The sequence below is a fragment of the Oculina patagonica genome, chromosome 13 (genome assembly GCF_052425735.1).
Source record: "Oculina patagonica isolate OP01 chromosome 13, crgOcupat, whole genome shotgun sequence".
Classification (NCBI taxonomy): Eukaryota; Metazoa; Cnidaria; class Anthozoa; order Scleractinia; family Oculinidae; genus Oculina; species Oculina patagonica.
In genome coordinates, this window is record NC_135770.1 from 1,061,371 (window position 1) to 1,089,245 (window position 27,875).

Below are 27,875 nucleotides of genomic sequence, written 5' to 3' on the forward strand. Positions count from 1 at the left end.
AAACATAGCGCACGCTATGTAAGAGTAACAAAAATTCCCAAAGAGCGATCGAAACGGCCATACTGGATTTGCGTTGACAGCTTCAATCGCCAAAGAACATGAATGATTTCGTCCGACATAAATACTTTGGGAAAGCTCCCCGAAGCACTATCCTTGGAGCTCACTGCACGGGACTTGGATACGTCGTTGTAATGATTCTTCTTCTACTTTGGCTGGAGTTTTTTGAAGTTATTCCTTCGCTGTTTCAGAACTCTCGGCACCTGTATGTAATCAATTTTATTAGTTTTCTTTACATTATGATCAACGTGATTGGAAACTATTACTACGTAGTAACGACTGACACATCTTACAAGAAAGGTGAAGCATTCGGTGAAGAGAGAGATGGTGATTTCTATTGTCAATCATGCGAACAAAATTCGCCTCCAAGGTCACACCATTGTTCGTTTTGTGACAGGTGCGTGGTAAGGCGTGACCATCATTGCTTCTTCACAGCCTCCTGCGTTGGTCACGCAAACACTCGTTTCTTCGTAGTCTTCAATCTGTTTGTATTCGTCGGATCAGCTTATGTGGTGGTTATAAACTTGTTCTATCTGCACGTCAAGATCGGCCCTTTAATTCCTCTTAGCTTTGAAGCCATCTGCAAAGTGGTACCCCTTTTGACTGTGTTTAAACTGTGGACCGGAAGTGTCACGCTATTTTATTTCCTTGTGGTCGTTGTGACATGGCTTTGTTTAGTTCAAGCTCTTGGTTGTTTTGGGTGTTTCTTCTTTCAAATGACATTGATTTTCTCCGGACAGACAACTTACGAATGGAGACACAATATTGTTCTTTATGATCAAGGATGGAAGAAGAATTTTCTAGAAATCTGTGGACGCCTATGGTACCTGTGGTGGCTTTTCCCATTTTTTCAGCGGCAGAAGCTTTCATCGAAAGAAGAAGAGTACTATGCTCAATATACTTCAAAAACTTCCAAATATGTTTGAATACAGCTCAAGTCTGTTATCGCCGACCATATTTGATAAAGATTAATATTTTGTATTACAGGCAACCCCTGGATGCAAAGAGTTGTTGTCATTGGGACATGGTGTCATAACACCAGTACTGTGATTCTGAGCAGGCACTTGTTTTGAGTAGTTCAGATCACATCATTTGAGTAGAGGAGTCATGCAAAATACGTGGCAAAAATAAATGCTTCTTGTGTAATGGTAAGCTAATGGCATTTCTTATCACCAGGGATTGTCTGCATAAAACAACAATAGTTACATTCAATCTTAAAAAATATTAATAAATTATAAAATGAGAATAAGTCAATCACTTTATTTAATTGTTCAGCATAACTAGCTCTTCTGTGCTAATCGAGGATGTAGTAACCACTGATTGAGCAATCATCTGTTGTTAAAAAGTGCAGTACAACCTGATACATTTTCATTAAAACCTGAGTTTATCAATGAAGTTTCATCATATACCTTATTGTACTTATCGGGAACAGCGAAGGAAAAGGGAAGGGGAAAAAAACAAAAACAAAAAAAACAAAGAAAACGCGGAAAGCGGGTCTTTGCGCTGAAAAGAAAAGCGCGAAAAAACCCGCGAAAATAAGTAACAATAAGGTACACATTCTCTATATATTTAGATTATATATTCTCTCTATATTGAGCTTCATAGCTTAAAGTCTCGTAGTTTGTGTAGTGCCTTTTGTTTGAGATTTAATTATGACTAAGGCATTTTTGTGCAATTTGACATCCTGTTGTCGTGTAGTCGTGGCATTTTTGTGCAAATTGACATCCTGTTGTCGTGGATACTAAGTTTTTAACTATTAAGCTATGTCCTACCTCAGGGGATATGTCAAGATAATGGCAAACAGTTTCTAAGAAACCAATTTTATTATGTAATAGAGATTTTTTTTTTCAAATGTGCATGTGTTTCTTATGCAATGTAAGATAGAAAAAGAGTCTCTGGTAGTAATCACTATGTAATCACTGAGGATTTTGAGGACGTGTTCCTTGTAATCGAATAAATTCAAAGTAGTCGATATATCCATCGGAATTCAGGTCCCCTCTGTTTAGAACACGATCCACCATATCTGCAAACTGCTCCTCCGTAGCTGAATGTTCTGTTCCGGTCTTATGGTGTTCGAAGCCATGATACATTTCAAGGCCATCCAGTTTTTTGTTCCCGTCATAATCGTGGAGGGTAAAGTAATAGAATTGGGTATCCTCGTCGCTCAATGTGTCTACGTTGATGTCGGTTTCGTCTTTAAGATGCTCTTTGATGTGACTAAAAGAAATAAAAAAAGTAAAGAGGAAATTTATATTGGGACATTCCATTTTTATCCGAACCCCCGCTGTGAAAGGCATATTTTATAGTAGGGTGACGACAAAACGAAACTTGTCGGAATCTGGATTTTAGAGTAAATGATGGGTGTCAGAATCGCCCTTTTACCCTGTAGAAGGGGGGTGTCGGAAACGCAATTTTTCATTATAATCACGATTTACTTTATTATCACAATTTTACCCAATATTAAGGGTGTCAAAATCGCAATTTAAAACAATATCAGGGGTGTCGGAATCGCCATTTTACCCAATATAGGGGTGTCAGAAGCTTAATTTGCCTAAAATCTTGGGTGTCGGAATCTAAATTGGAAAAAGGGCACCTGTCAGTATAGTGCCTTTAACAGAGGGGGGGGGGGGGGGTGTAAAAAATAAATAGAATGTCTCATTTACCGTTTTCTCGTTTTCTGTCTTTTTTACAAAACCATTGAACCTATCTCTAGGGACTGTATGTGTATGTTGGTTATGAAACTTAATGCAATCAAACAAATTACTTCTGTCAGTGTGTGTTTAAATGACAAAACCGTGCCATCATTAAAAACAAATACGTCTCTCGGAAGTTTAAATTACAAGTTACAAACAATCAAGGTTAACTTTGAAAAGCAGCCTAAATATATAATAATGTTGTCCGTTCTGATTTTCTTCAATTCTTGTCCATTTGTACCTTCTATTTGTCCTGTTACAAAAATGTTTTTTCACCGTTTCAAAACGTTCTTCGAAAGTTCTGTTGGCCATGCTTATATTCCACTCAATTTTGTGGCCATTTTCTTTTGCACCATAACTGAGAAAATTCGCGCACGCTCATTGGTCAAAGGCTATGGTCGATGACAGAGTCCATGAGAGACCATGACGTATTATAACCTGTAACGCAACGCAAGGAAAATTTCGGGAAAAAAAATGTCACGACTTTTCCAAAAGACATAACCAAGCGAGCTGTAAAAAGGCAGCTTGAACATTAAGGAAGAAATTTTAACACATTCGTCGCCTTGGCTGTTTTTATGCTAAAGACGATAATGTCGTCAGACTACTGTCGTCAGACTAATGTCGTCAGACTAATGTCGTCTGGTTTAAAAACAGAACGCCTTTATGTAGACAGCTTTTCAGAAAAAAATAAAAAAAAGACTGGGTTCGACACTCGGAGGACACTGGACACTAAGGCGTAAAGCAATCAGACGTTAAAGGCGTCTGTCTTATTTACTGTTTTCATACTAGTTAACGACGTCCCGTTTTTATACTAGACGGCTTTAACGTCTGAGACGTTTAAGCTGTCCGACTAAAAAACAAATCAAATACATTTTCCATGGTCAACACTATTATAGATCATAGAGATGACGGCATAACATTTCCAAAACTCTGCAGTGACTGAAACCACTCGCCTAAAGGCTCGTGGTTCCACTTGTGTCAGTTGAACATTTTACGAAATCATTTCTAAAATCTTTAAAAGTGTACACCATGAAAAATTGTGGTCGAATTGTTAGAGTGATTCTAATCAAATGTTAGTGTGTCATAGTGCTTACTAATAACATGTAGTATTAGTGCGTGGCCAGTGACACAAAAAACAAAGAATAAAAAAACAAAAGAATTACTTACGCTATAGCGGAATAAGAAATAGTATCCCGTATTATATAAAAAATATATATATATATGGTTGTATCTGACCTCTAAAAATGTTAATTTTTGTACCAAATTTTCGGCACCATTCTGTTTCCTTCTTCAGAAAAAAAAATGACTAAAAAAATATATTTAACAAATTAAGAACTTGTGACGGTCCCTAAGGGATAACTGGATACAATACAGTGTGTATCATGCCACTATCTATTCAAAAAAACCGCTTTAAATGTTTCTATTTGGCTATTATCCGAGACACAGTCCTTTTAGATATAAAATTTGCAAAAAATTCAGAGACGTACACTATTTTGCGGAAAATGGCCATGGAAAACGACGAAAAAAATGTAATTAATGAAATTAACAAATTACAAAACAGGTGCTCGCTACTCTCTAATCTATTCAGTGAGACGTATCATGCAAAATTGCTGCCTAAATATTGCCAGTTTAATTTTATAAGCGTTTTACATAGTTAAAGAGTTATTGACCTGAAAATATCTAAATATATTTATAATTGAACGAGTTCTTAGTTTGAGTTTTACAGAGGAATAACTACTACTTACTCTCGATCGTGCGTGACTTCAGTTTCGTTCAGAGCTGGCAGAGCTGACTCGTGTTCTTCGTGGGCACGCACAAAGGAGAGAAGAGCGAGCGAGAACATACACACTTTGATGAACCTGTGAAGTAAAACCATCCTTCTTTACTTCTTTGCCGTGCGCTGCTTCGAACCTCTGCCATAAAACCCAATTGTAATATATTTTTGTCAAGATATCTTTATGAATACGTTTGGTCACTCAATTGGTAGGTTCTACAAAGACAATGGCATGGTTCATTCCTTCGATTAAGTTGTGTCACCATGTGAGAGCTCTCGTCTTACATTTGCATATTTAGAGAGAGCCGCTAGATAACTACAGCTGAACCCCGATAACTCGAACCTTCAAGGGAAAACGAAAAAGGTTGAGTTATCGAGGAAAAAATAAGTAAGAAAATGAACTGAAGGGGAATTGACCATGAAAAAGGTTCGAGTTAGCGGGAGGTTCGAGTTATTGTGATTCAACTGTGTTTTCTTTTGTAAACGCGTACGTCTTTATGCTGGATTTCCACTGGCGCGTAATTTTTTACGTGTTTACGTGCGTGAAAAAAAATTAGTGACAATGTATGAACGACTTGCGTACACGTTTACGCAAGTCGTTCATACTTTGTCTTTAAATTTTTTTCACAAACGTAAAAAATTACGCGTCAGTGGAAATCCAGATAAAGACGTACGCGTTTAAAAAGCACAGTAAACGCACGTAAAAAATTACGCGTCAGTGGAAATCCACCTTCAGGCGTTCAGTCAGAGCACGTCCATAGAGCAGATAGAGGGGGAAAATTACTGCGTTCTAATTGATCGAGACAACGGGTATTTTGGTTATTTTTCGGCCTCGTGCCGCTTTAACTTGTACAAGCGATAGAAAACGCTGAAAAGCGGACAATATTGGAGCTGTGTTGTACGTACAACGCAGGAATAAGCCACAAGGATAAGTCCGTTTAGAAGGGTTACTATTCTTATTACAGCGCATTAATTTATTATGGTGTCAAGTTACAGGACAGGTACACTTTCGGAAAAATCTAAATAATAACAAAAATATACATCCCTCTGTTACGGTATGAGCAGTATCTTGTATTTCATGTACAAAGTCAACCTAGTGAAATGACCCAGCTCACAACGAGTCTCTCGTAGCTCAGTTGGTTAGAGCGCCCAACCGGTATCTGGGAGGCCATGGGTTCGATTGCTCGTCGGGGACTCAGAATTTTTCTTTGTCCCATGCTCGTGTCATGTTGAATACTTCATCTTCATTATTTATTACCGAGCTTAAAATTTACCATCTTTACTATTTACTAAAGTTACCCGACTTTGAAAAAGTTCATTAAAATAAAAAGTTACAGTGAACAAACCAATGTTGAAAATTATGTTTGAATTGAACGCGAGTTCAGTGCACAGAAATCACTGAGGATTATGGTGATGCGCATTTTGTACTTTAATAAATTCAGGATAGTCGATATATCCATCAGAATTTAAGTCTGCGGTGTCCAAAAAATAATCCACTGTTTCTGCATTCTCCTCCTCTGTAAATCGATGTTCTGTTCCATTCTGATGGTGTTCTATGCCATGATACATTTCAAGGCCATCCAGTTTTTTGTTCCCGTCATAATCGTGCAGCGTAAAGTAATAGAAATGCATGTCTTCGTCGCTCAATGCATCTACGTTGATGTCCGCTTCATCTTTAAGATGCTCTTTGATGTGGCTAAAAACAATAGAAAAACCGAGGAAATTAATATTTTCAATTCTTTTTCTTTTCTTTTTTTTTTTTTTACAAAGGCCACCATGAGGCAGAATTAACTGACCGTGTTGTGGTCTTGTAGATAGGTGGACATTGTATGGCCGAGGTTAAAGGGCCTGGAGGAGTAAAAGGGAAAGTGTGATGTACTGTCCTTTTACTGATAAATGGAGGTTTTAATCACAGGGACTGGTATATAAATATAAATTGGAATTAGGACAGGGATTTGGGCAAAATGTGGCCAGGGAAATGGGATTTATACCACTCCCCTCTCTTTAGGATCCCCAGAGTACCTCCGCCACAAGGCCAGGACCAAAACCCTGACCTCTGTTAAAAGGTGGCCATTAAAGAGAGCCAGAGGGGACCGTGAGTGGGAGGTTCGACTGGCTGCATTCTCAGGTGCTTATTGGTCAAGAGCTAGTTTTCACTGTCACGCAATCAAAAAATAAATTCGAAACTATTCAACTGCACAAGCTTTGAATTTCAAATATCACAGAAGATAAACTAAGTCTTAGGTCTGTGTGGTGTATCGCTCGCGAGTTATGTGACAAAACTCTCCACGCAAATTTATAAAGCTCAGTATGGAGACGCCATATTTGTGTCCTTCCTGGGGGCACAAATATAAATAATTAGCTTCCTTATTTATTCTTCTATGTTGCTTTCCCCCTTCTTGAGTACCAGTATTTTCATTTTTACTGCTTCACCTCCCGCTTCGATTAACTTCACCTGTTAGAAAAGTACTTTCTTTAGCAGCCTAAATACTTGTAAAACATTTGTTGGGATAGGGGATTTGTTACGTGCGAAAGACTCGTGACCACGTGACCACTCATGAACACGTCAGCTTTTAACGCAGCCAAACCAAAATCATTTTATTTTTGCCAAAACATGAAAGCAAAAGTAAATTATTTTTCCAGCGCAGTATTTGTTTTGTCGTAGAGAATGCGCTGTTAATTCAACATGGCTAGATTTTTATTGGTAATATGCCTATAGAGAATTTCCCAGAGACCTCGTGTGTTGCGCGCGCAGTAAACGCCGACTGACCACGCCTGACTAGCTCTTTACACTGGCTTCGCGCTTCTCGTTTAACGACTTCAGGTATATATAAACCACTCCGAAAAGATATTGAAAAACTTAATATTTAGGTAATAACAAGAAAAACTGATTCAAAAGAGTTTGTATGATGTGACGGTATTAAACAAAAGCGAACAATACAGTGCTAGCGAGCAATGTTAATAAAATGCGGCATATTGTGTCACCCGTTTTGCCGGGAAACGTTCTTTTGTTATATAGTTACTTAAACAAAAGATTTAATTGAGGTTTTTCAGAGTCGTTCTCGTCCCTAAGTTTTTACCTTTAATTTCGGCGGGAAGCGGACAACGACAGCAAAATATGTAATAAAATTACAGAACGGATCTTTGTTCCGCAGTTTTAAATATACCACAAAAAATGTAAACATCTCCGCTTTGTACCCTGTGTGAAAAATCACTGTCTAAATACTGCCGGTTTTATAAGCATTTTTGCACAATAAAGATTTATTGTGCTGAAAATGTCAGCTATACATTTAAAAAAAAAATTGGACGAATTCTGAGATTGAGTTAACGGCGGAGGAATAAATACTACTCACTCTCGGTCGTGCGTTACTTCTGACTCGTGCAGGGCTGACTTGTGTTCTCCATGGGCACGTACAAAGCAGAGAAGAGCGAGTGAGAACATACACACCGCAATGAACCTGTGTAGTAAAACCATCTTTCTTTACTTCTTTGCGCTGCTTCGAACCTCTTCTATTAAATAAAACCCAACTTTTTTTTTTTTGTCAAGATGTCAATAACTTTGTGAATACGTTGGGTCACTCAATTGGTAGGTTCTACAATAAAGACAATGGTTCATTCCTTTGCTTCAATTGTGTCGCCAAGTGAAAGGTATCTCTTCATCTTAATCAATAAATTTGCATACAGAGATTAGCTAGACCGCTGAGCTTGATTTCCTTCTTAAAATTAAATTTGACAAACACATACACACCGATATGTTTTCGTTTGATCGCATATGTTTCTCTCATCTTAACATAAAAGTGGAAATTACTGCATTCTGATTGGTTGAGAAAATCGCTGAAACGCTCCTCCAAAGTCCCCCGATATGGCAACTTTTTTCATCGAATTTATTACATGGTTCGCGTCAAATTTCGCCAAGTCCGGTCCTATTCAGCGTTAATTACAAGCCATGGCCTTGAAGCAGTCCGAGGTGTCCCTTTTTTAATCAAGCAAAATTGAACTTGCGGAACGCCGTAAACGTGTCCCTCCGTGCTCCGGACAGGCAATGCAAGCTCTTGGGGCATTATCAGGGTAAGAATGACGTCATATCTATTGTCATACTCAGCCCATAAAATTTCCAGAACGAGAAAGTTGGAACTGCTTTACATAAACAACGCAAACACATGTACAAACCAAGCAGAAGTCCATTTAGAAGGGTAACTGTTTTAATTACAGCGCTGCGCTGCTAATACTGGCAATGTTATTTTTTTCTCGTTATGCAAACGCAAAAAAACAAACAGTCATTTTCTATACACTCAGCTTGTATTTCAAATGAGCAAGTGTGTCTTTTGCACGTACGGACATAATTTTAGGCCCCGTCCACACTAATCCGGATAAATTTGACAACGCATTTTTTTCATCCGGTTTTGGCCAACCGTCCACACTATGGTCCTTAAACGACGTTTACGGTTACTGAAAACGGAGCTTTTCGAAAACACTGACGTCAAATAGTCATGTGATTTCTGTCAATAGCTCTGCACGCGGATTAGTGTGGACGATGAAATTTTTAAAAACAATACGACAACGATAGTGTGGACGGAAAACATTTTATCCGTTTTCAAATTTATCCGCAGGGCCGTAACCAGAGGGTCTGAATGGGGTTAACCGACTAGCGACAAAGGGCGAAAAATATTACCGACTACCGACAAAACGAGGAAAAAATTACCGATTAGCGACAAATAAATTCTAACCGACAACCGACATGGTCCGATGTTATACGGACGTTTGTATTCAGAAGGAACAGCATTTTGAATTTATGTCTAGCTTAGGAAATGTCTAGTTCAGAAGTAACCACACCAATTCGAAATTTAGTCAATTATAAAGTTTCCTGTCACCTTTTCGAGCAGCAGCGGAGGTTCATTTGTAGAACAGTGGCTGGAAATCGAGGCCACAAGGCGTCCCGCTGTTGTATTTTCACTGCGCGTTGGTTATTCATGTGGTGACAGGCCATGAGCGGGATTGTTAAAGTGATTGTAAGGCGAGGAGGCCCGGGGGGGAGACTCCTATATGACACGGACGGGGATGCTCGTCGGAAATGTTGAAAAGAACCCCTAAAAGAGACCAATCTGGGTGTGGCTCAAGCTTTTCTTGACCCCCAAAAGATACCAAAAAACTAAGAATAGAAGCTATATTTGTATATTTCTTCGTTTGTAACCCTAAACGAGACCATTATGGCTAAAAATATTGGCGTTTTGCCCGGAACACCCTAAGCGAGACCAAAAATCCGAAAATTACACCCCTAAGCGAGACAAGCATCCCCGTCACTTTCATATGTGAGTCCCCCCTCCCCGGGCGAGGAGGTTGCCATCGAACACCATCGTAACCGGGTTCTGGTGGAAAAAAATCTCATAAAGGTGTTTCCAAGCTAATTTGGCATTGGCGGGTTCTCGTTGAAGTTATTTCGCCTGGCGAAAACGCTTACGGGAAAAATGTGAAAATTTGCAATTGTAACAGATGGGCAGTGGCTGCTTGAGCTTCCAAATTTAATATCGGATGAAAGCAGCAGTGAGCTCAACGGTGTGTGGAACGTTCTATTAGCCGTATTAGTTTTAGTGTGCAGCGAAGTTAAATGTTTCACATGTAGTTCTGTAGTATTAAGCTCAAACATTAACGTGGTTAACCTTTGGTTCCACGTTTTTTACTAATTTTGCTGTTTTGTTGAACGGAATGTTTGTATACACCGTCCATTTTTCAGGAAAGCAAAAATTGAAAAGAAAAACCCCTTACAAATAGAAGAAGCGAGTAAAAGAGTTTATAAGCATCTTTCTATTTTATTGGTAAATGAATAACACTGCCTTTAAATTTATTCTTTTCTGAGAACGGTCCAAATTTCAGTTTCGCTCGATAAGCGTAAGTAATATTTGACGAGCATTTGCTGATGCAAACTGATTTTATCGGTACTAGACGAACAAGTTGCTTAAAAAAACAGAGTTAACGAGGTTTAAGTGCAACCAAATAATGAGTTATTACAAATTTTCATATCGTCTAGAGTTTAAAGTCTTAAAACTGCGTAAATTAAATAACAAATATTAATAATTAACTTGTACTTTTGATCATTAACTGAGATTTACCGACAACCGACAAAGGTCGAAAATTTTAACCGACAACCGACAAAGTAAGGAATTTTTAACCGACTACCGACATGTGGACCCCCCCCCCCCCCCCATTCAGACCCTCTAACCACACCTGTGCCATACACGAGGCAACGTCTTGCTAGGGGGTTATGGGGGAGGCCCTCAAGAAAACTTTGAAATCTAGGGGCTCTGAAACTCTTTCAGAGACATTTTTCTTGAGGCATTTCTTGAGAAAAATCAATCTTGTTCAACTGGGGATTATTTTCCCAACAAAACACATTTCGTTTTTGGTTATTCTAGACGAGGCAAGTCCCTCGTCTTGCCTCTTGCCAGTTACGATCCTGATCCGAATTAATGTGGGCGGGGCCTTAAAATCATACGCAGTTTTAAATCATTGAGAGCTATTGAGGATTCTTTTCATCCTGCTTTGTGTTAGCGTTGGCTTCTTGTTCTGCTTCGTCACGTTTCTTCTGTGCGTCAACATATTCAGGATAATCGATATACCCATCAGAGTCTAAATCATCCATGCTTAAAATCTCATCCACTATTTTCGCATTAGCCTCTTCAGATGTAGATTCTTTGTCTGTTACTCCCGTTTCGTTCTGATAATGACTTATGGCATGCATAAGTTCAAGGCCGTCCAGTTTTCTGTTGTTGTCGTAATCGTGAAGCCTAAAATAGTGGAACTGCAGATCTTCGTCGCTCATGTCTTCGTCCTCCTTCAGGTTTATTTCTTCTTTGAGATGCTCTTTGATGTGGCTAAAAGAAATCAATGAAAAATGTAAGAAAATCATTCATTACTTATAGTATTGCCGTTACTGTAAAAACGGGCAGAATTCTCTCATGTTGATTGGTCGAGAGATGTGGTCGATGAGAGTATTAAAATAAGCTGAGTATCAGGCCTTGCTAAGCCTGATACTCAGGTTAGTATTAAAAATGTAACCTGCAAAGAAACGCAGGAAATTTTCGAATAACTTTTATCTTGTGTGAAATGTCGTCGGTTCATGTCAAAACCGGAAATTTGCCAAATGTTGATTTTGAGACTTAGGGTGAAATTTCCACTGATGATAAACTCTACCATATAGAATCAGAAGAATTTTCTTTAATTTTTATGTTACATGTTACGATCACCTAATAATTTTTTTATCGGTTTACTCTCACCGCGAATTTTGACAGTATAAACGCGCCATAGTGGGAAGATGACTCCTTTCTCGTATCCCGCGCGCGCACTGCCAAATAAAGCGTAAATTTGTAAGTTGGTTTCCTGTAATTGGTGCAAGCGCGGTTTCTCGCTCTTTTTGCTCCCGCCACGCGCGACTCGCACTTCTCGCTTCACGGTGCACGCTTCACGTTTCACGCGTCATGCAAGAGTGCCTCCGGCGATATGGTGACAAAATTTGTAATAAATTATGGTGTCAAGTTACAGAACAGGTGCACTTCACTAAAGTTCTAAATAATAACAAAAATATAAATCACTCCTTTACGGTATTCTAAGAGCTGTATCTTGTATTTCATATACACAGAAACCGGCTTTACAAAAATTCAAACAAAATAAAGATTTTCAGTGGACAAATGTTGAAAGTTTGTTTGAATTGAACGCGAGTTCCGCGTTCGAGTTAATAGACGGAGGAAAACGTAATTGCAGCTGCAATATAGAAAACAACACATAGCGAAACTGCTTTATTTATAACGCCTGCGTTTGCGAAAAGTTTGAGCTCGCTAGAGCTCGACTTCATCGACACTGGACGCTATGCAAATATATATTTTTTTACTTTTGCATAAAATACTTCACTATTAAATCGACCAAAATCTTCGATCGATACAATGAAAGTAACTCGTGCAGACCTATGTTACAGTTTTCGCTAACATGATTTGATTTAGAACATGTCATCAACGCTCTGATAGGTACGATTTTCAGTGCATTTGTTTCTGAGCTGTTATTAAACAACCTGCATGTGAGGCAGACTGTCTTAAATGTAAATTCACTTACTCTCGATCGTGCGTAACCTTGGAATCGTGCAGAGCTGACTTGGGGTCTTCGTGGGCACTTGCAAAGTAGAGAACAGCGATCGAGAACATACACACACTGATCAAGTTGGGAAGAAAACCCATCCTTCTTTCCTTTTTCGCGCTGTTCCAAAGTCTTTTCTCACAAATAAACGCGCGGCGGTCGCTTAAAAGTTTACTTATGGTAATACCCGCTTTATTACATTAATAATTCGCGCTCTATTGAACAAAATTGTAAATCTTTGTCTAATCTCTTCGTGTGCGTGTGGTTTCTCAATTGGTGGATTTTACAAAGGACAGTGAATATTTTTTTCGCTTCAGTGGTATCCGCATGGGAATACTGTCTCCGTCATTTCCTTCCTCTAAAAACGATAAATTTGCATACAGAGAGAGTGCTTTAAGTGTTAGTTCGCCGAGCTTAATATTTTTCTGAAAGTTATGTAAGACTACAAGGTAACCTCTACCAACTTTTTCGTTTTAAAAGCGCAGACTTTTTAATGCGCTTCCTCTCGGGTTCTCATGAGTCTAAAATGTTGAAAAAAGGTTGATCGTTTTAATTCGGACAGGTTTATTTTGCAATGATTACACGTCAAATGGAAGCGGAGACTTTTTAAACCGTACTAGTGTGGACGGGGCCTCAGTTTAAAGTACTGTTTACACCGGTCTCGAAGAGTGATAATTTCAGTTAGGAGACTATACTTGTCCATTAGGGTAGTAAATTATCAAAGAAACAGCACATTGAAATTCAAAATAGTTGAATTAATTTATTTGAGATATTTTACAGATGCTTTGAAGTTGATGACATAACTAACACTGGACAGGACAGTTGAACAAGCGACTGTGTACCTGAAACATTAAAAAAGAACAATCAAATACACAGATTATAATTTAAGGAAATAATCTCTCTCAAGTCCAGGAGGAAGGAACTTGATTGAGAACTGATTTTGTTTTACGGCTACAAATGTTTCCAGATGCATGTAATTTGGGGGTGGGGCGGGGGAGGGTGTGCTATGTTATAAAATGTGTGTTTTCCATGATGGTTTTGGTAAATGTATTAACAATGTCACTGTATCAGTAATGGCTAACTCAAGGATAAGTTGACTCAAGATTACTCTACATGTACATGGACTTTATGCAGGGTTCGTACTCTTTTGAGCTTTTGAAATTCCATGACCAGCTTTCCATGACCTTTCAAAGTTTTCCATGACCTAAATTTGACCATTTTTCTTGGAATTTTTCAAAAATTATCTTGATTTTGGGTACGTTTTTACCCTTTTACTCACAAAAAATAACCTGCCTAATCTATTTTGTACAATCAAAACCATTTTCTAAGACTTTCCATACACTGTAACCCATGACTTTCCAGGCCTGGAAAATGAAATTCTAAAATTCAAAATGGTCAGAAGTCTTGTAGTCTTAGAGGAATCCTCTGGCAATTTGTTCAAGCTTGAAAACTTCGGTTAAGAATAGAAATCTAGGATCAATTTAGGTTTCTGGGAAACTGCTCACCTACCCCTCCCCAAACCTAACATTTTGCCCAAAGCGATAAGTAAGGGTTAATGTTAGGTTTGGGGAGGGGTAGGTGAGCAGTTTCCCAGAAACCTAAATTGATCCGAAATCTATTTTGGAAATCTTCACCCAGGTAAAATTATAGAGTGTGATAGTACACACCCTGCCTAGAACACATCAGTCAAAACCCTATTCTACCTTGCTGGACCTGAAAAGTTACCTACCAAAGATATTGTAAATGAGGATGATCCACAAAACCAAAGACAGGGGCTGCCAGTGAACAGCCGACAAGAGCCAACTGTAAAACAGTGTTGGCCTAAAACAAAAAGGAACAGAGCTTTTTAAATGTTTGAAAAATTAAGCAAATTTAATAAAAAAATAATGACATAATGATAGAGACTAAGGTCCTACTACTGTAAAAAAATGAAAAAAAACTAAGTGTTGTTTATAGTGTAAAATTGTTGAAACATTCTTACACAAAAAAACTACCAGAGTTTTATTTCTACAGTAATTTTTTAAATAACAATAGCATAAATTATTAAGTCTTTCTCTCCCCCCTCCTCAACCTTGCCTATCCAGTGCTGTTACCAAAATCTTAATGGCATTAAATTAAAGTGATAGATCAAACTCAGCTGCAGTTATCCCTTTAGAAAAAAAAATGTATGTTGGCAGGGATGCAACTTTTCAATAAAAAAATTGCACTAGTGCAATGATTGAATTCTCATTTATCACCAGTTAAATGCAAAAATTGCAGACAAAAGCTCTCTTGCTTTAGTATTGATATTAAGAGGAGAATTTTGACATTGACCACTGGCCAAAAGAATGGTTTATGTAATATATCAAACATGAGAGACCGTGTTTCGTCTGGATATTCAAACACCGAGAAGAGAGTTGAATATACAATGCCCAGCAGAGTATTTTTGACAAAATTTGAGGTGTTTGGATAGCCAATGAAACACTGTCTTGAGTGTTTGATATATCCGCGCATTTGAATAAAAAAACTACGGAGTAAAGAGAGAAATAAAATGAAAAAAATCTATGCTAATTAAGACTGGGCAACCAAACCTACTTCACGGTCATGATTTCCTTTGTTTTAATTTGATTAATTATTAATGAGTTTGAGAATTCAACTTACCTTGCCAAGTAAGTTGGGTCTTAATTCCACTGTGGGTAATTTGATATCAAAATATCTGGAAACTGTTCTCTACTCAAAAAGAAAAATTAAGAAAATGTGTATTAAAACTGTGTCTTATTCCTTCTAAATTAAGTGTTGATTTAGCTGAGCTGTGTTTGCTGCGTTATTTAGTAAATGAGTGAAAACATTCTCATTTAGAATGTTTTAGCCACATTTGTTGAGAACATGTGAAAACAACCTAATAGTATGTAGCAATGTCCCAGATGCCAGAATCTTCTTTAACAAGTTACATTATAACAAACTACATAAAACCACTTCTTTTCTAAAATATACATTTTCACTGTGCCCAAGCTTACTACTGGTTTCAAAGTTTCACTGCAAAAGCTCAGTTTGATTGGTTTATTTTATTTACTGGTATTTACATTGGTAGTGATTGGTTGGACTTACCGGTGATGGAAGAGACTTGTATCTAAAGTAAAATGCACAGCTGACCAGTAGAGCATCTCGGCTGAGGATCAGTGCAGTGAGGGAAACTACAGGAAAAAAAAGAGCTTATTAACCTGTTGCACTAACTCATGGCAGAATCTCATTTTTTGTCATCATCATCATCATCATCATCATCGTCACCATCACCGTGGTCGTCGTCGTTGTCATCATCATCATCATCATCATCATCATCACCAATGTCATCAACATAGTTTGTTTTTTCATCCCTTGCCAATTAACAAACACTACTGTTCAGTAATGTATGTGGCTTGTACGGGTACAAACAGTACATTTTTACAGCCAGAATAATCAATTCACTATCAATTCATAATCAATTTACCAGGTAAAAGAGATGCCACAGTGAGAGAAACAGTCAGCACAGACATCAGAATCTTGTCGGCGAGTGGATCTAAAACAGTGCCCAACACCGACTTCTGGTTTTTGAAATTTCTTGCTATGAATCCATCGAGCTATAAAATGAACAAAAATGTCCATTAGTAAAGATAATTTTCATACTCTAAGTGGAATCCTGACCTCTCAAATCCTTATTTTTTCAATCCTTCCGATAACTTGAGTGACAAAAGTTATATCCCTTTCCTCATATAGTTAAATTCTGCAATTTTATCCCAGATTCCTCAATTTTTTTTATTTCTCAAACCAATTCAATGTCCCTTGGCCAGGGACATTGTGTTGTGTTCTACTGTATCTAGATTAAAGTCAGGAACACCCAATGAGAGCCAGCAAAATCTGACAAAGAAGGCACAGATTGAGAGGTGAGGTGGCACAAGAGGTGGTCTGAGTTTCAGTATTGGCCAGGGACATTGTGTTGTGTTCTTGGGCAAGACACTTCCCTCACAGTGCCTCTCTACACCAAGGATTATTAATTGTTCTGGAAAACTGTCGAGAAATATGCTGGACCTCTAATGGACTAGCATGCAAGATTTCATGTCACCAATAAAATTCACTCTTAAACAACAAATAACTCATCAAGTAAAAACAAAGAAAATTATAACTTACCCTGAAGGAGGTTTGGATACCCGATCTTAATTAGCATAGATTCTTACAACTGATTTTACTTCTCTTTTCATTCGGTTGTTTCAGTTAAGAAGATATAACAAACACAGTGTTTCATCGGCTATCCAAACACCTTGAATTTCATCAAAAATACTCTGCTGCGGGTCACATTTTCAAATCTCTTCTTGGTGTTTGGATATCCCCATGAAACACTGTTGCTCGGGTTTGATATATTATGTAATAAAACAATATACAATAAATTAGTTTTTGTACCTTACCATGTCAGTGATACCAGCAAAACCAAACAGAGCTAAAGAGCTGACGTAATCCTCTGAAACTATCAGATAGCCAATAACTGGTGTTGCCAATATTCTGAGAGTGGATAGCAGGTTTGGTACTGTGAAAATGTCTTCTTTCTTCACAACAAGAAATGATCTAAGTCAGTTTTATTATTATTATTATTTTTTTTTATTATATTTTATAAACATAAGGTGATAGTTAAAGCTACAGTTTTGGTATGTATTTGAAGAAAAAAAAAGGGTAAAATCTGCGTTCAAGCCCAGTCAAGTGGCCCATCAGGCCAGAGCTTATCCTGGTTTCTGTAGCATGAGTGAAGCGACTAGTACTATTACTACTCCCACCTGGATGGGATGCTAGTCCATCCCAGGGTTATCCCCCAGCAGTAAAATTATTTGCTGGAACCCTTTATACACCCGGGCAAAGAGAGGCACTATGAGAGTAGTGTCTTGCCCAAGAACACAACATAGTGACCCTGGCTGTGGCTCAAACCTGGACCGCTTGATCCAGAGTCCAGCACAGTCTAACCATTAGGCCACCATGCCTCCGACATGATGCCCCCCTCAGAAAAACCCGATTTTTTCTTAGCCCCATCAGAAAAAATACCACTTTTTGCTCATTTTTTGCTTACCCCCTCAGAAAGAATCAAAGGTGTCAACATATTTCAGACCTCTTAAGAAAAATTCGTCAACAGGGTGGGGGGGGGGGGGGGGAATTTTTTTTGGAATGGCCCCAGAACTGCTTTCTTCACCATTAACGATTGAGGTAAGCAACCACCTTTCAATAATCTTCTGACTGACTCTGACCCATTGTTCAGGACATACTTCTTTATTTTAGCACTATTGAATTGGTTGTATCCAATTTCAAGAATATTTTAAAGCATGTAACTTGTGGTTAAGGTTACAAAATATGAACATGATACTACTAAAGATATGTCACCAGAAAGTCTGAAACAGGTTCTGAAAATGGCATATGTTGTTCAAGAACCTCGTGGCATCTCCTCACCAAAATGTTCCAACAACAATTCCCCCCCCCCCCCTACCCCTCCCCACACGGAACACACCTTTTCGAATGTGATACACGGCTTTGTATATAACCTACCATTTCTTTCATTTGTTCGAGCTTCGCCTTTATTTTCCCAGCCCCTGGCTTTGTCTGTCCTCGTTGAAACTGAAATGCTGTAGATCTATAAGGCCTCAACCCTTTACAAAACACGGAAAAGTCTTCCAGAACACATCTGCTTCGCTGCCAAAGAATGCCTCCAGAAGTGCGATCTTTCGACGAGTAACGATACCCAATGAAGCTGAAGCTAGAGATAAAGGCAGCAGGCATTACATACTTGAATTTTGACGGAATAAAGTCAGGGCCAAAACAACTTTTTAGGGTTAAATTTAGGCGGAGTGCCTTGCAAGTTCTGCAGACACCCGCCATCTTTAACCCTTTAGTCACCAATCTTCTCCGTGCAAAACCTAAACAATGCGGAGGCCTGGGTCTCAGCACGAAAAGCAACATGGCGTCTGGAAGTGGTATTATCAAAGGAGTTAAAGGTATTCTCCAAAAACCAGCCGTCAAAACGGTCGTCAAAACACTGTTTCCGGATCCTATGGCAAAATTCAAGTATTCAGAAGTGTTGTGGGACTTTAGGAATAAGGAAAACCTTGAGCAATGGACGCTTATAACAGATGAGCAGTTTGGTGGTAAATCTACAGCTGAGTTTGTTCAAAGTCCAGGCGGTAAAGCTGTGTTTAGAGGGAATGTTTCCACTGATTTACCACCAGCTACGAATGTTAAATACAGTGGTATGTGCTCGATCAGATCACAGCCACAAAGGGTGAGTTCTGTAGTTGTTTATAGCCAACTAAGTTTGGGGACCAACGGACCAGGTATTTATAAAGGTACAATGTACCTAGGGCGGGGGGGGGGGGGGGGGACTCTGCTCCTCCTTTATATCCACCCCCTGGCTGGCAGAGGTGCCAACATAAAAAAATAGAAATCCAAGAGATTTCCAATTTTACATAAGGTAATCCTCTTCTCAACACCAAAAGCAGAGTAAAAATCAGAGCTCAATCTATTCAACCACAAAAACATGTCACATATCCAATAAGTTTAGGGCTTATTATCAGAATTCTAATTTATGGTAAATGATTTTATCGAGCACATTTGAGACCGAAATAAACTTCAATGTACCTGTCAGGTCTCTTTTGTTACAAGGGCGAATAAGTGAGCATCTGAGATTTGACCCAAACAATTTCACACAGATAACGTAGCCCCACAAATAGACCCATATAGTAAAACGTAGATTGGCAAGGGTCTATAATACTCTGGTGGTCTGGTGGATTAAGCCAATTTTGAGTGGTGGTCTGCAGGCACACTCTTTAATATCTGGCAGTTTTGGTCTTCAGGGCAGTCTGCAGATTGTACAAACCCTATAATAGACCCTTATTGGTTGCTGGGCAGGCATAATAACTGAATTTTCTAACTGAGAGACAAACAATCTGCAACACAATAGACAAAGATCTCTTTCAAGCTGCATCGTCAATGTGGAATTGTTTGGAGCTAATCTCACATATATTTGGGAAGGGAAAGAATTCAAGTGCACAAAGAAAGACACTTGCTACTCAGGCTAATCCCATTTAGTGCTCTCACTCCTTGTGAAATGAAACTGTCGAGAAATATTTTTATTAAGTAAAATGTTTTAGAAACGTTCTCTGGTTAAAAATTTAAAAATATAAGCTTTCGGCTGCCAAACTGCAGCCTTTAACGAATGATAAAAATGGCGCGAATGAATAAATATATAGGGTAAAAATGTGTGAAAAAATTACAGAATAAAAATGCGTAAAAAGGTGACAAGAAAAATAGTGAGAATATGATAATAAAAGAGTACTATTTTAAAAGAATAGAATATTGTGGAGGTAATGACCTAGCATTGTTGTCCGCTTCAGTTGTCATGGCAGTGTGCCATGACTCAAGAGTTTTTCGCACGCGATAGTCTCCTTTGTCAATGACTCTTGCATTTTTGAAATCAATTTGATGGTCATTCATCCATGCATGGTTTGCAATGTTCGATCCTTTGTTACAATGTTTGACGTTTCTGATGTGTTCTTTTCTTCGCGTCTGTAGACATCTGCCGGTTTCTCCAATGTAACTCCAATTACAGTCATTACAAGGAATCTTGTAGACCACATTTGTTTGAAGGTGGCTGGGAGGTCTGAATTTTGGTGAAGGAAACTCTTGGTGAAGGGTTCTGTGGGGTCTGGTGACGACACGAATTCCATTGTTTTGAAGCAATCTTTTAAGCGGTTCGGTGAGGCCATTGATATAGGGCAGACAAGCCAAGTTAAATGATTCTGATGGCTCGACCCACTTAAAAAACAAACCAACAAGTTCCTCCGGAGAGGGAATTGTTTCTGTAGTGCGTTTTTTCTTTAAGATGTTAGAGATAATTGATTGGGGGTAGCCATTCGCTTTTAAGGCATCAGAGATATGTTTGACTTCACTCGATTTTGCGTCTGCGGTGCTTGGGAGGTTACACGCGCGGTTCAGAAGAGTGGAAGCTGTGCTGATTTTGTGTTTCTTCTCATGATGCGAGTTAAAGTCTAAATACCTGTCTGTGTGTGTAGGTTTTCTGTATACTTCGATGGTAATTTTGCCATTTTTTCTGTTGACGAGGGTGTCCAGGAAGGCGATTTGGCCATTGCTTTCAGTTTCGATGGTAAAGGAGATCTTGGGGTCGATGGAATTCAAAGTGTCGTGGAAGGCTGAAATGGCGTCTCTCTTGATGATGACAAAGCTGTCGTCCACATATCTTTTCCAAATTTTGGGTGGTACCGTGGAATTAATCAGAGCTGAATCTTCAATTACCTCCATGCAGAGGTTAGCTACAACAGGGCTAACCGGGCTACCCATTGCACAGCCGTGGATCTGTTTGTAGGTACAGTCGTTGTAGACGAAGTAGTTGTTTGAAAGAACAAATTCCAAGAGGGAGATGATGTCATCAGTAGTGAGATTTGTTCTGGAGGTTAATGTAGTGTCATTATTGAGTTTATCGCGAATGTAGGTGCAAGCTTTCTGGACAGGGATTGCTGTAAAAAGGGAAACAACATCAAACGAGAGCATTACTTCATCATCAGAAATTTCCATATGAGCTACTTCATTAGCAAAGTCCGAAGAGTTGAGGACGGAATGGCCATTACTATTCTGGATGGGCGACAGAATATCTGTGAGGAATTTAGAAGTGTTGTAGAGGGCAGAGCCAATGCAAGAAACGATTGGACGAAGAGGGTAGCCAGTTTTATGATGTTTAATTGAGCCACGGATTGCAGGAGGAGCTGCATCGGTTGAGCGCAGTTTGCGGTAGGTTGAATCATTGATCTTGTTCTGTTTCTTCAGGTTAAGAAGCCTGTTGTTTAGTTCCCTTTCAACCTTTAAGAACGGGGATTTTTGGACAAGTTGATAGGTGGAGCGATCGCTTAGTAGAGACTCCATTTTGTCATCGTAGTCTGTTCTGTCTAAGACAACAAAACAATTCCCTTTGTCAGCTTTCATTATGACCCTTGAGGAATCTTCTTTCAGCTTTTTGAGTGCTTTCTTTTCATCTTTGGTGGTGTTACTATGAGATGGTAAACTAGCTCTGTGAAGAATTGAAGCAGTAGTGGTTCGTATGTTGTCTTTGGTGTCTTCTGGTAGACGGACGATGGCAGCCTCAATCTCACAGACGATATCTTTGGTTGGGATCTTTGATGGAGTCGGAGCAAATTTCGGTCCTTTCTCGAGAATGGAGCGTTCAGCCGAAGTAAGCGGTTTGTTAGACAGGTTGACAACCCAGTTTTGACAACCCAGTTTTCCTTGGCTTGTCTGCCCTATATCAATGGCCTCACCGAACCGCTTAAAAGATTGCTTCAAAACAATGGAATTCGTGTCGTCACCAGACCCCACAGAACCCTTCACCAAGAGTTTCCTTCACCAAAATTCAGACCTCCCAGCCACCTTCAAACAAATGTGGTCTACAAGATTCCTTGTAATGACTGTAATTGGAGTTACATTGGAGAAACCGGCAGATGTCTACAGACGCGAAGAAAAGAACACATCAGAAACGTCAAACATTGTAACAAAGGATCGAACATTGCAAACCATGCATGGATGAATGACCATCAAATTGATTTCAAAAATGCAAGAGTCATTGACAAAGGAGACTATCGCGTGCGAAAAACTCTTGAGTCATGGCACACTGCCATGACAACTGAAGCGGACAACAATGCTAGGTCATTACCTCCACAATATTCTATTCTTTTAAAATAGTACTCTTTTATTATCATATTCTCACTATTTTTCTTGTCACCTTTTTACGCATTTTTATTCTGTAATTTTTTCACACATTTTTACCCTATATATTTATTCATTCGCGCCATTTTTATCATTCGTTAAAGGCTGCAGTTTGGCAGCCGAAAGCTTATATTTTTAAATTTTTAACCAGAGAACGTTTCTAAAACATTTTACTTAAATATTTTTATGTTCATTTTTGCATGCAATTATTGTCTCAGCTTCCTCTAGGGACTTCTACATCACACTATGGTTTTTAACTCTTGTCGCCTTTCATGCTAGACACTCAATACAACCAATATTTCACGCTCATATTGCCAAGTTTAATTTTTCTAGCATTTTGTTTGCAAAATAGCCTATTTGCTTCGGTGTTGATGTAATTTTTCTCTTGTTATTGCTTGTATGTACGGTAAGTTTTTCATTACTCGTCTCCAATAAACAACTGGTCATGTCCTTACTTCATCACTCTGACTGTGTCTGTTGTTTTTGGACTGCTTATTAGAACATAAACGTTTTCTCTGCTTCAGAATGCAGTGACGTAGCAGAGAAAAGTGTTATTCAGTCATCCAAGACAAGTAGATTTTCCTGCTGGAACTAAGTAACTTTTCATTCTCACTTGCACAATTCAGTATGTATCATCTAAAAATCGTTCGTTTCTCTCTCTCTTTTTTCATCCAGGATTGGAGTGGGGATGTGATTACACATGATATAGCAGATTATGATGGTATTGTTATAAGATTACGAGGAGACGGTAGAACCTATACATTTAATGTTCAAACAAAGAGCATCAGGGACGATGATGTACACCAGTCCTTTTTTCACACAAGAGGAGGACCATTCTGGGAGATAGTCAAGGTAAGGAAGAGTACATGACTGTGTATAGCCTGGGCCAAATGAGGATGAGAGTTGATGAGAGCGCAAACTCTCACTTTCGTTTGGTATGGAACTCTCATGCACTCTCATCGACTCTCATGCGCTCTCATCCACTTTGAACGTGCTCAAATTTTTCGTGAGAGTCAATGAGAGTTTGACAGACTTTTGTTCTCATTTGGTCGAGTTGATGATAGTCGATGAGAGTTGACGAAAAACGCTCATGAGAGTCAACTCTCATCAACTCTCATCCTCCTTTGGCCTGGGCTTATGAGGCAAAGAAAGTTGTCTAGAGCAGGTGGCTAATCAGGCTGGGCACAGTAGATGGTTTTTGTCATTAGTTTTATTAAATTTCTGTTGCTTTTTTAAACTAGTTCACTTTTACAAATGTGAATCTCGTTTGCAACAAAATTTATGTAGTGTGCAGCAGGCTTTAGCTTTTAGTTCTACAGCATGAGGTTTCTAGGAATATTGCTATTCCCTTCCCTCAGGTGGGTTGCAACTCCCTTTTCACTGCTGGTTCTGACTGCAGGGTCATAATGACATACATGCACAAATTGAACAGTCAAGAGATGAACACAACTCAATGACCGTGGCAACGGCTCAAACCTGTAACCTATGATCCATTGTCACTTTAACACCAGCATCATGCCCCACCCCCCCTGCTCCCCACTCTACCTACTTTCTTCCAGAGGAGGAAAGGCATTTTTATTTCCCCTTTCCCCTTCGAAAACGAAACAAAAACGCCCGATCACAGCTTAAAGTAACCAACACTAACCATTAGTTGACCAATGCCTCCTATGAATCATAGTTATATCCTAGTTTCTAATCCCATGAATCTACACATCTCTTTACAGGTGCCATTCACCAAGTTTGTTCTAACCAATGCAGGATACTTACAAGATCAGCAGATGCATTTTCCGAGAATACGCACTGTAGGCTTCACACTAGCAGACCATAACAAAGGCCCATTTCACCTGGAAATTGACTACATTAAACTGGTCATGTTTATGTACCAGCCTAAACATTTCAAATACCACTATGAGAGCAAGGTCTGAGTTTTTACACAAACGACTTAGTGCCAGTTAATTTTTTGGGGTTAAGCTTCTGTCTCTGGGCCCAAGGATGTTGTTACAGGAATGGAAATAGACCGTTCAACACTCTTTTCCCACCTTTTTGGTATTGACCATTACAGGGTAAATCTGTCAGTAGTGTCGCAAAGAGCACATCAAACTTATTAAAATAGCCGTGTTTTTAGTAGTTTTTTGAAAATTTGCAAAATTATAGCTTTGCAAAGACGAGAAATTTTATAGACGCGTGTATGGTATACTAGGGAACTTTGTGCCACCAGCGTACAAACGTCTGTAAAATATTTCCCGACTCATAAAATCATATTTTTGCTATTGTGCAAGATGCAACTCTCAAACTTGGCCATTTTTACAGGGTCTATAAGTTTTCGCTACTTAAAGGGGGAGAAAAAACGTGAAGGGTCTATTAGCACTTAGCACCCACCCAGGCGAATCTCAATCTTTCTGTGCGTGTGCAAAACGTTCAATTTTTTGCCTAGGTTCACCAGGCCCTTTTATGCAAGACCTCTTTAAGGACGGTGCCTCCTATTGCTACTGCGCACTTGTTCTGCGCATCACGCAATGCATCAATCACACTGGGCGCGCGCGCTTTTAATTAATTTGCTCGCTCAAAATGACGAATTCAACTACGCGACCAAGCGCGCGACTAAAAATCAAGAAAGTTTTCTCTGCGACGAAATCCAGTTTATGGACATATCCTAAGCCAGGAACTGCGGAAAAGCAACATATCAGTAACCATTGACCGCTAACCACTGAATATGGCTCACATTAACAGTTAAAAACAAATCGCTAAGCGCTAAAACGTTACCCGCAAACTGCAAACCGTGACAAATGGCGTAGTGCACGCGCGAGATGCAAATATTCAACTCACTAGGGAGGGGATAGGAAAAACGTAACAGACCCCAAAAGCGATTTCATAGACCCTGAAAACAACTGGTATAACTTTTGAAAACGCGTGGTGACCCCTAGTTTTTATTTTAATAAATGTAAGTGGTAAGTCTATAGAGCACCTGTTTATTTTTCTTAAGTGAAAAAAAATTTAGGCCGATTTTCTGGCCGTGAAGGAGAGTGCAGAGTCAAAAATAGCTCAAACGTTATTTGTTACGTGGATCCGGGTTTGTGTATTGTAATTTGTATTTAATGTTGATTTGTTCTGAAAGCCAATTAAATGGAGCAGGATTTAGCTTACTTTATTTAAAATGCCACGTCAGCACTTTTTTCCAGATTCAAACCTAATTATCCGAATTGCGTGGCTACCCCTTTGTTTGTAGCCCTGGTAACATCACTTTCTGAAGTCATCGGCGGAAAATTTGTTGTAGGCACCGTCCAATATTTTAATCCATAGTTCAAGTTCTAGTGATCAAGCAAGAATGCAATCCTCACAAGGGAAAACGATTGAATGTACGAGTAACCTTTAATCGATCCTGAAAACCTTGAGCCGCGAGCAGGCTCTTTATTCAGAGGCCACGTAAGCGGTTCGGGACAGGAAGCGAGCGCCGAAGGCGCGAGTTCTCGCAGGCTAGAAAACCTTGGAAAAAAATATGTTCTTAAGAATAGACTGATTATCAATGGTAACTCAAGACAAACGTGTCTCTAAGGATATTCCTTAATTGTTAACTCTTGTCACTTGTCCGCTTTGTATCTTCACGCGAATATGTATGTGGCCCCCGATATTTTTTCCTGGCCTTATGAATGATTACTTTGAAGGAGCCGCGCCTGAGTTTTTTCGCGATTAGCACGTGCATTCCACCGCTTTGGATTCTTATTGTCTCTCAATGCGCCTATAAGAAGCGTGCGCAGCGGTCACCAAGACGCTTTCACGGTAACTGCCTAAACCGTTAGAAGCAGGTTTTGGAGATAACGCTGTGATGGAGGATATAAAACCAAAGGAAGACGTTCCCAGTGCCAAGCTTGTGTGTGAAATGAAAGATGTACTAAACAATTTGATGTCCCAGCTTTCTGGTTTTGGACTTACAGTCCACGTGCTTCAAAACCGCGCAGTTGTCACGGAGCGAAATGAACTCGGAACGTTTAACGTCGTGGACGGAGAAGCTGCCTTGCAGTTTGTGAATCAACCTGAACACGCTGACAAAATTATTTGCTTCAACTCTGAGCGGTTCTACTGTCATACCGAGTACCTCGTTCTCAGAAGTCAGTATTTTCGAGCTTTGCTGTGCGGTGTTTACCGCGAAACAAGCATGGACTTGATTTCTATTCACCTCCCCGCGCCTGGAAATGTTCAGCCCATTTTGCACTTTATGTATTCGGGTATTGCCGATGGCGCGCTGTTTGAACCCAATGAAATCTTCAACACGATACAAAATGCAAATTTTTTGGGCGTGGATGAATTGCTGAACAAAGCTGCCGAGCATTTTGCTACAAAGTGGAAAGTCTTCGCTGTTTCTCCACTGTTTAGACGAAGTATCGTTGATTCGGAATTTGTATCCTCCATTCTAGAACTTGGAACAAAAAACAATGTTTTCAACGAAGGAGACAAGCTGAGAATTGTCGTTTTGTGGAACGAAGAAGAAGGTACTGAGCGAAGTTTTCCTGAGTCGACTCGTCTTTTAATGGAGCACAAATGCTTAGAGAAAACTGGCATCGCGGATTTAGAATGGGCGCTGGACAAGAAACCTGGCCTGTTCAACTCTTTGGATCAATCCACGTTTCGCGTCGTTTACCAACGCGCGATACAAGATTCCACGCGCGCTCGCGAGAACACGCGCGTCCACGAGGAGAAGATCAAAAATCTTTCTCAGTGCGTGCGCACGCTGACAAGACAGCTCGAGGAGGTCCGCTGCACCAGGTGCCAGCTGTTTCTTCCACGAGCAGCCATGAAAACGAGAACTTGCATTGTGACGCGCCATATTGGAGAGTACGTGGTAAACAAGGGATGGAGTTGCTGCAGACAGCTTATCAAACGAAGCAAGGGTTGTAAACCAGTGAGTCTTTCCAGGCACTGCATGTCTTTGAATACAAGATCAAGATGAATGACGTCATCGTGATCACCACGCCAATGATGAATTACGTCATTATGGTCTCCATGACAATAATAAATGACATCTCCATTAATAAAGCGTTCTTCGATATTCAGTCATTTTCGCAATTGTGTATATAGTCAAATCGTATAACAATTGACATTTTTATTTTTATTTTTTATTTGCATCATTGTTTGAAAGACATTTTGTTGTTTCTCTTTTTAGGCATAGGTGCGTGGTAATATTATTGCCGAAAACAAATAATTTTTTTTATTACATATTGAAAGTGCCAATAGATTGCCGGATTTTATTTTCGTTTTTAGGGTATTCAAAATTAATCAACCAAAAACAAGTATAGGAGCAATCCATCGCAAGAGAGACTATGTAACGTTTATTTTGCATTTCAAGAATTGTACATAGTAGACGTATAGAGAATAGCTTTTATTTTATGTAATTTTTACAGATATTTTTAAGTTTGATTAATTTTCAATTTACAAAAACCAGCACAGAGTTCCAGTTTTGTTTGCTTGGATAATAG

The 27,875-nt window shown here is 39.2% G+C and overlaps 7 protein-coding genes across 8 annotated transcripts; 3 read left to right on the forward strand and 4 right to left on the reverse strand.

Moving 5' to 3' along the window:
* Nucleotides 1-53: 53 nt before the first annotated feature.
* Nucleotides 54-1,440, forward strand: LOC144635623 (uncharacterized). Its single transcript, XM_078494710.1, has one exon. It carries the CDS (start codon nucleotides 99-101, stop codon nucleotides 981-983), a length of 885 nt encoding a protein of 294 aa, XP_078350836.1. The 5' UTR covers nucleotides 54-98; the 3' UTR covers nucleotides 984-1,440.
* On the reverse strand, nucleotides 1,338-4,902 carry LOC144635624 (multiple coagulation factor deficiency protein 2 homolog). Its single transcript, XM_078494711.1, has 3 exons — nucleotides 4,496-4,902; nucleotides 1,612-2,274; nucleotides 1,338-1,466 (listed from the first exon to the last, which is right to left on the reverse strand). Exons 1-2 carry the CDS (start codon nucleotides 4,624-4,626, stop codon nucleotides 1,974-1,976), a joined length of 432 nt encoding a protein of 143 aa, XP_078350837.1. The 5' UTR covers nucleotides 4,627-4,902; the 3' UTR covers nucleotides 1,338-1,466; nucleotides 1,612-1,973.
* A 588-nt stretch (nucleotides 4,903-5,490) lies between these two features.
* Nucleotides 5,491-8,048, reverse strand: LOC144636214 (multiple coagulation factor deficiency protein 2 homolog). Its single transcript, XM_078495365.1, has 2 exons — nucleotides 7,878-8,048; nucleotides 5,491-6,220 (listed from the first exon to the last, which is right to left on the reverse strand). Exons 1-2 carry the CDS (start codon nucleotides 7,997-7,999, stop codon nucleotides 5,920-5,922), a joined length of 423 nt encoding a protein of 140 aa, XP_078351491.1. The 5' UTR covers nucleotides 8,000-8,048; the 3' UTR covers nucleotides 5,491-5,919.
* Nucleotides 8,049-8,804: 756 nt separating this feature from the next.
* Nucleotides 8,805-12,835, reverse strand: LOC144636213 (multiple coagulation factor deficiency protein 2 homolog). Of its 2 annotated transcripts, XR_013567490.1 has the most exons (3): nucleotides 12,625-12,835; nucleotides 10,760-11,393; nucleotides 8,805-9,151 (listed from the first exon to the last, which is right to left on the reverse strand). XR_013567490.1 is itself a non-coding variant. In XM_078495364.1 (2 exons), exons 1-2 carry the CDS (start codon nucleotides 12,744-12,746, stop codon nucleotides 11,036-11,038), a joined length of 480 nt encoding a protein of 159 aa, XP_078351490.1. In that variant the 5' UTR covers nucleotides 12,747-12,835; the 3' UTR covers nucleotides 10,119-11,035. The 2 variants fall into 2 exon arrangements, 1 of the variants encoding a protein (XP_078351490.1); XM_078495364.1 differs by lacking the exon at nucleotides 8,805-9,151 and having other exon boundaries at nucleotides 10,119-11,393.
* Nucleotides 12,836-13,338: 503 nt separating this feature from the next.
* LOC144635125 (cardiolipin synthase (CMP-forming)-like) lies at nucleotides 13,339-18,526 on the reverse strand. Its single transcript, XM_078494192.1, has 7 exons — nucleotides 18,184-18,526; nucleotides 17,064-17,201; nucleotides 16,112-16,241; nucleotides 15,733-15,818; nucleotides 15,286-15,354; nucleotides 14,375-14,466; nucleotides 13,339-13,487 (listed from the first exon to the last, which is right to left on the reverse strand). The coding sequence occupies exons 1-7, from the start codon at nucleotides 18,511-18,513 to the stop codon at nucleotides 13,406-13,408; spliced, it is 927 nt and encodes a 308-aa protein (XP_078350318.1). The 5' UTR covers nucleotides 18,514-18,526; the 3' UTR covers nucleotides 13,339-13,405.
* A 61-nt stretch (nucleotides 18,527-18,587) lies between these two features.
* On the forward strand, nucleotides 18,588-24,543 carry LOC144634491 (complex I intermediate-associated protein 30, mitochondrial-like). Its single transcript, XM_078493449.1, has 3 exons — nucleotides 18,588-18,913; nucleotides 23,080-23,256; nucleotides 24,129-24,543. The coding sequence occupies exons 1-3, from the start codon at nucleotides 18,593-18,595 to the stop codon at nucleotides 24,327-24,329; spliced, it is 699 nt and encodes a 232-aa protein (XP_078349575.1). The 5' UTR covers nucleotides 18,588-18,592; the 3' UTR covers nucleotides 24,330-24,543.
* Nucleotides 24,544-25,741: 1,198 nt separating this feature from the next.
* Nucleotides 25,742-27,827, forward strand: LOC144635750 (uncharacterized). Its single transcript, XM_078494832.1, has one exon. It carries the CDS (start codon nucleotides 26,228-26,230, stop codon nucleotides 27,347-27,349), a length of 1,122 nt encoding a protein of 373 aa, XP_078350958.1. The 5' UTR covers nucleotides 25,742-26,227; the 3' UTR covers nucleotides 27,350-27,827.
* The last annotated feature ends 48 nt before the right edge of the window (nucleotides 27,828-27,875 follow it).

Excerpts from the sequence above, each read along its gene's own strand:
- LOC144635623 (XM_078494710.1), top strand. The coding sequence starts at position 99 with ATGAATGATTTCGTCCGACATAAATACTTTGGGAAAGCTCCCCGAAGC.
- LOC144635624 (XM_078494711.1), bottom strand. The coding sequence starts at position 4,626 with ATGGTTTTACTTCACAGGTTCATCAAAGTGTGTATGTTCTCGCTCGCT. Across the intron at positions 2,275-4,495 it reads GAAGTCACGCACGATCGAGA|TCACATCAAAGAGCATCTTA; the intron begins GTAAGTAGTAGT and ends TATTTCTTTTAG.
- LOC144636214 (XM_078495365.1), bottom strand. The coding sequence starts at position 7,999 with ATGGTTTTACTACACAGGTTCATTGCGGTGTGTATGTTCTCACTCGCT. Across the intron at positions 6,221-7,877 it reads GAAGTAACGCACGACCGAGA|CCACATCAAAGAGCATCTTA; the intron begins GTGAGTAGTATT and ends TATTGTTTTTAG.
- LOC144636213 (XM_078495364.1), bottom strand. The coding sequence starts at position 12,746 with ATGGGTTTTCTTCCCAACTTGATCAGTGTGTGTATGTTCTCGATCGCT. Across the intron at positions 11,394-12,624 it reads AAGGTTACGCACGATCGAGA|CCACATCAAAGAGCATCTCA; the intron begins GTAAGTGAATTT and ends GATTTCTTTTAG.
- LOC144635125 (XM_078494192.1), bottom strand. The coding sequence starts at position 18,513 with ATGGCGGGTGTCTGCAGAACTTGCAAGGCACTCCGCCTAAATTTAACC. Across the intron at positions 17,202-18,183 it reads TCGAACAAATGAAAGAAATG|AAAGAAGACATTTTCACAGT; the intron begins GTAGGTTATATA and ends CTTGTTGTGAAG. Across the intron at positions 14,467-15,285 it reads GACCCAACTTACTTGGCAAG|GCCAACACTGTTTTACAGTT; the intron begins GTAAGTTGAATT and ends TTTTTGTTTTAG.
- LOC144634491 (XM_078493449.1), top strand. The coding sequence starts at position 18,593 with ATGGCGTCTGGAAGTGGTATTATCAAAGGAGTTAAAGGTATTCTCCAA. Across the intron at positions 18,914-23,079 it reads TCAGATCACAGCCACAAAGG|GATTGGAGTGGGGATGTGAT; the intron begins GTGAGTTCTGTA and ends TTTTTCATCCAG. Across the intron at positions 23,257-24,128 it reads CATTCTGGGAGATAGTCAAG|GTGCCATTCACCAAGTTTGT; the intron begins GTAAGGAAGAGT and ends ATCTCTTTACAG.
- LOC144635750 (XM_078494832.1), top strand. The coding sequence starts at position 26,228 with ATGGAGGATATAAAACCAAAGGAAGACGTTCCCAGTGCCAAGCTTGTG.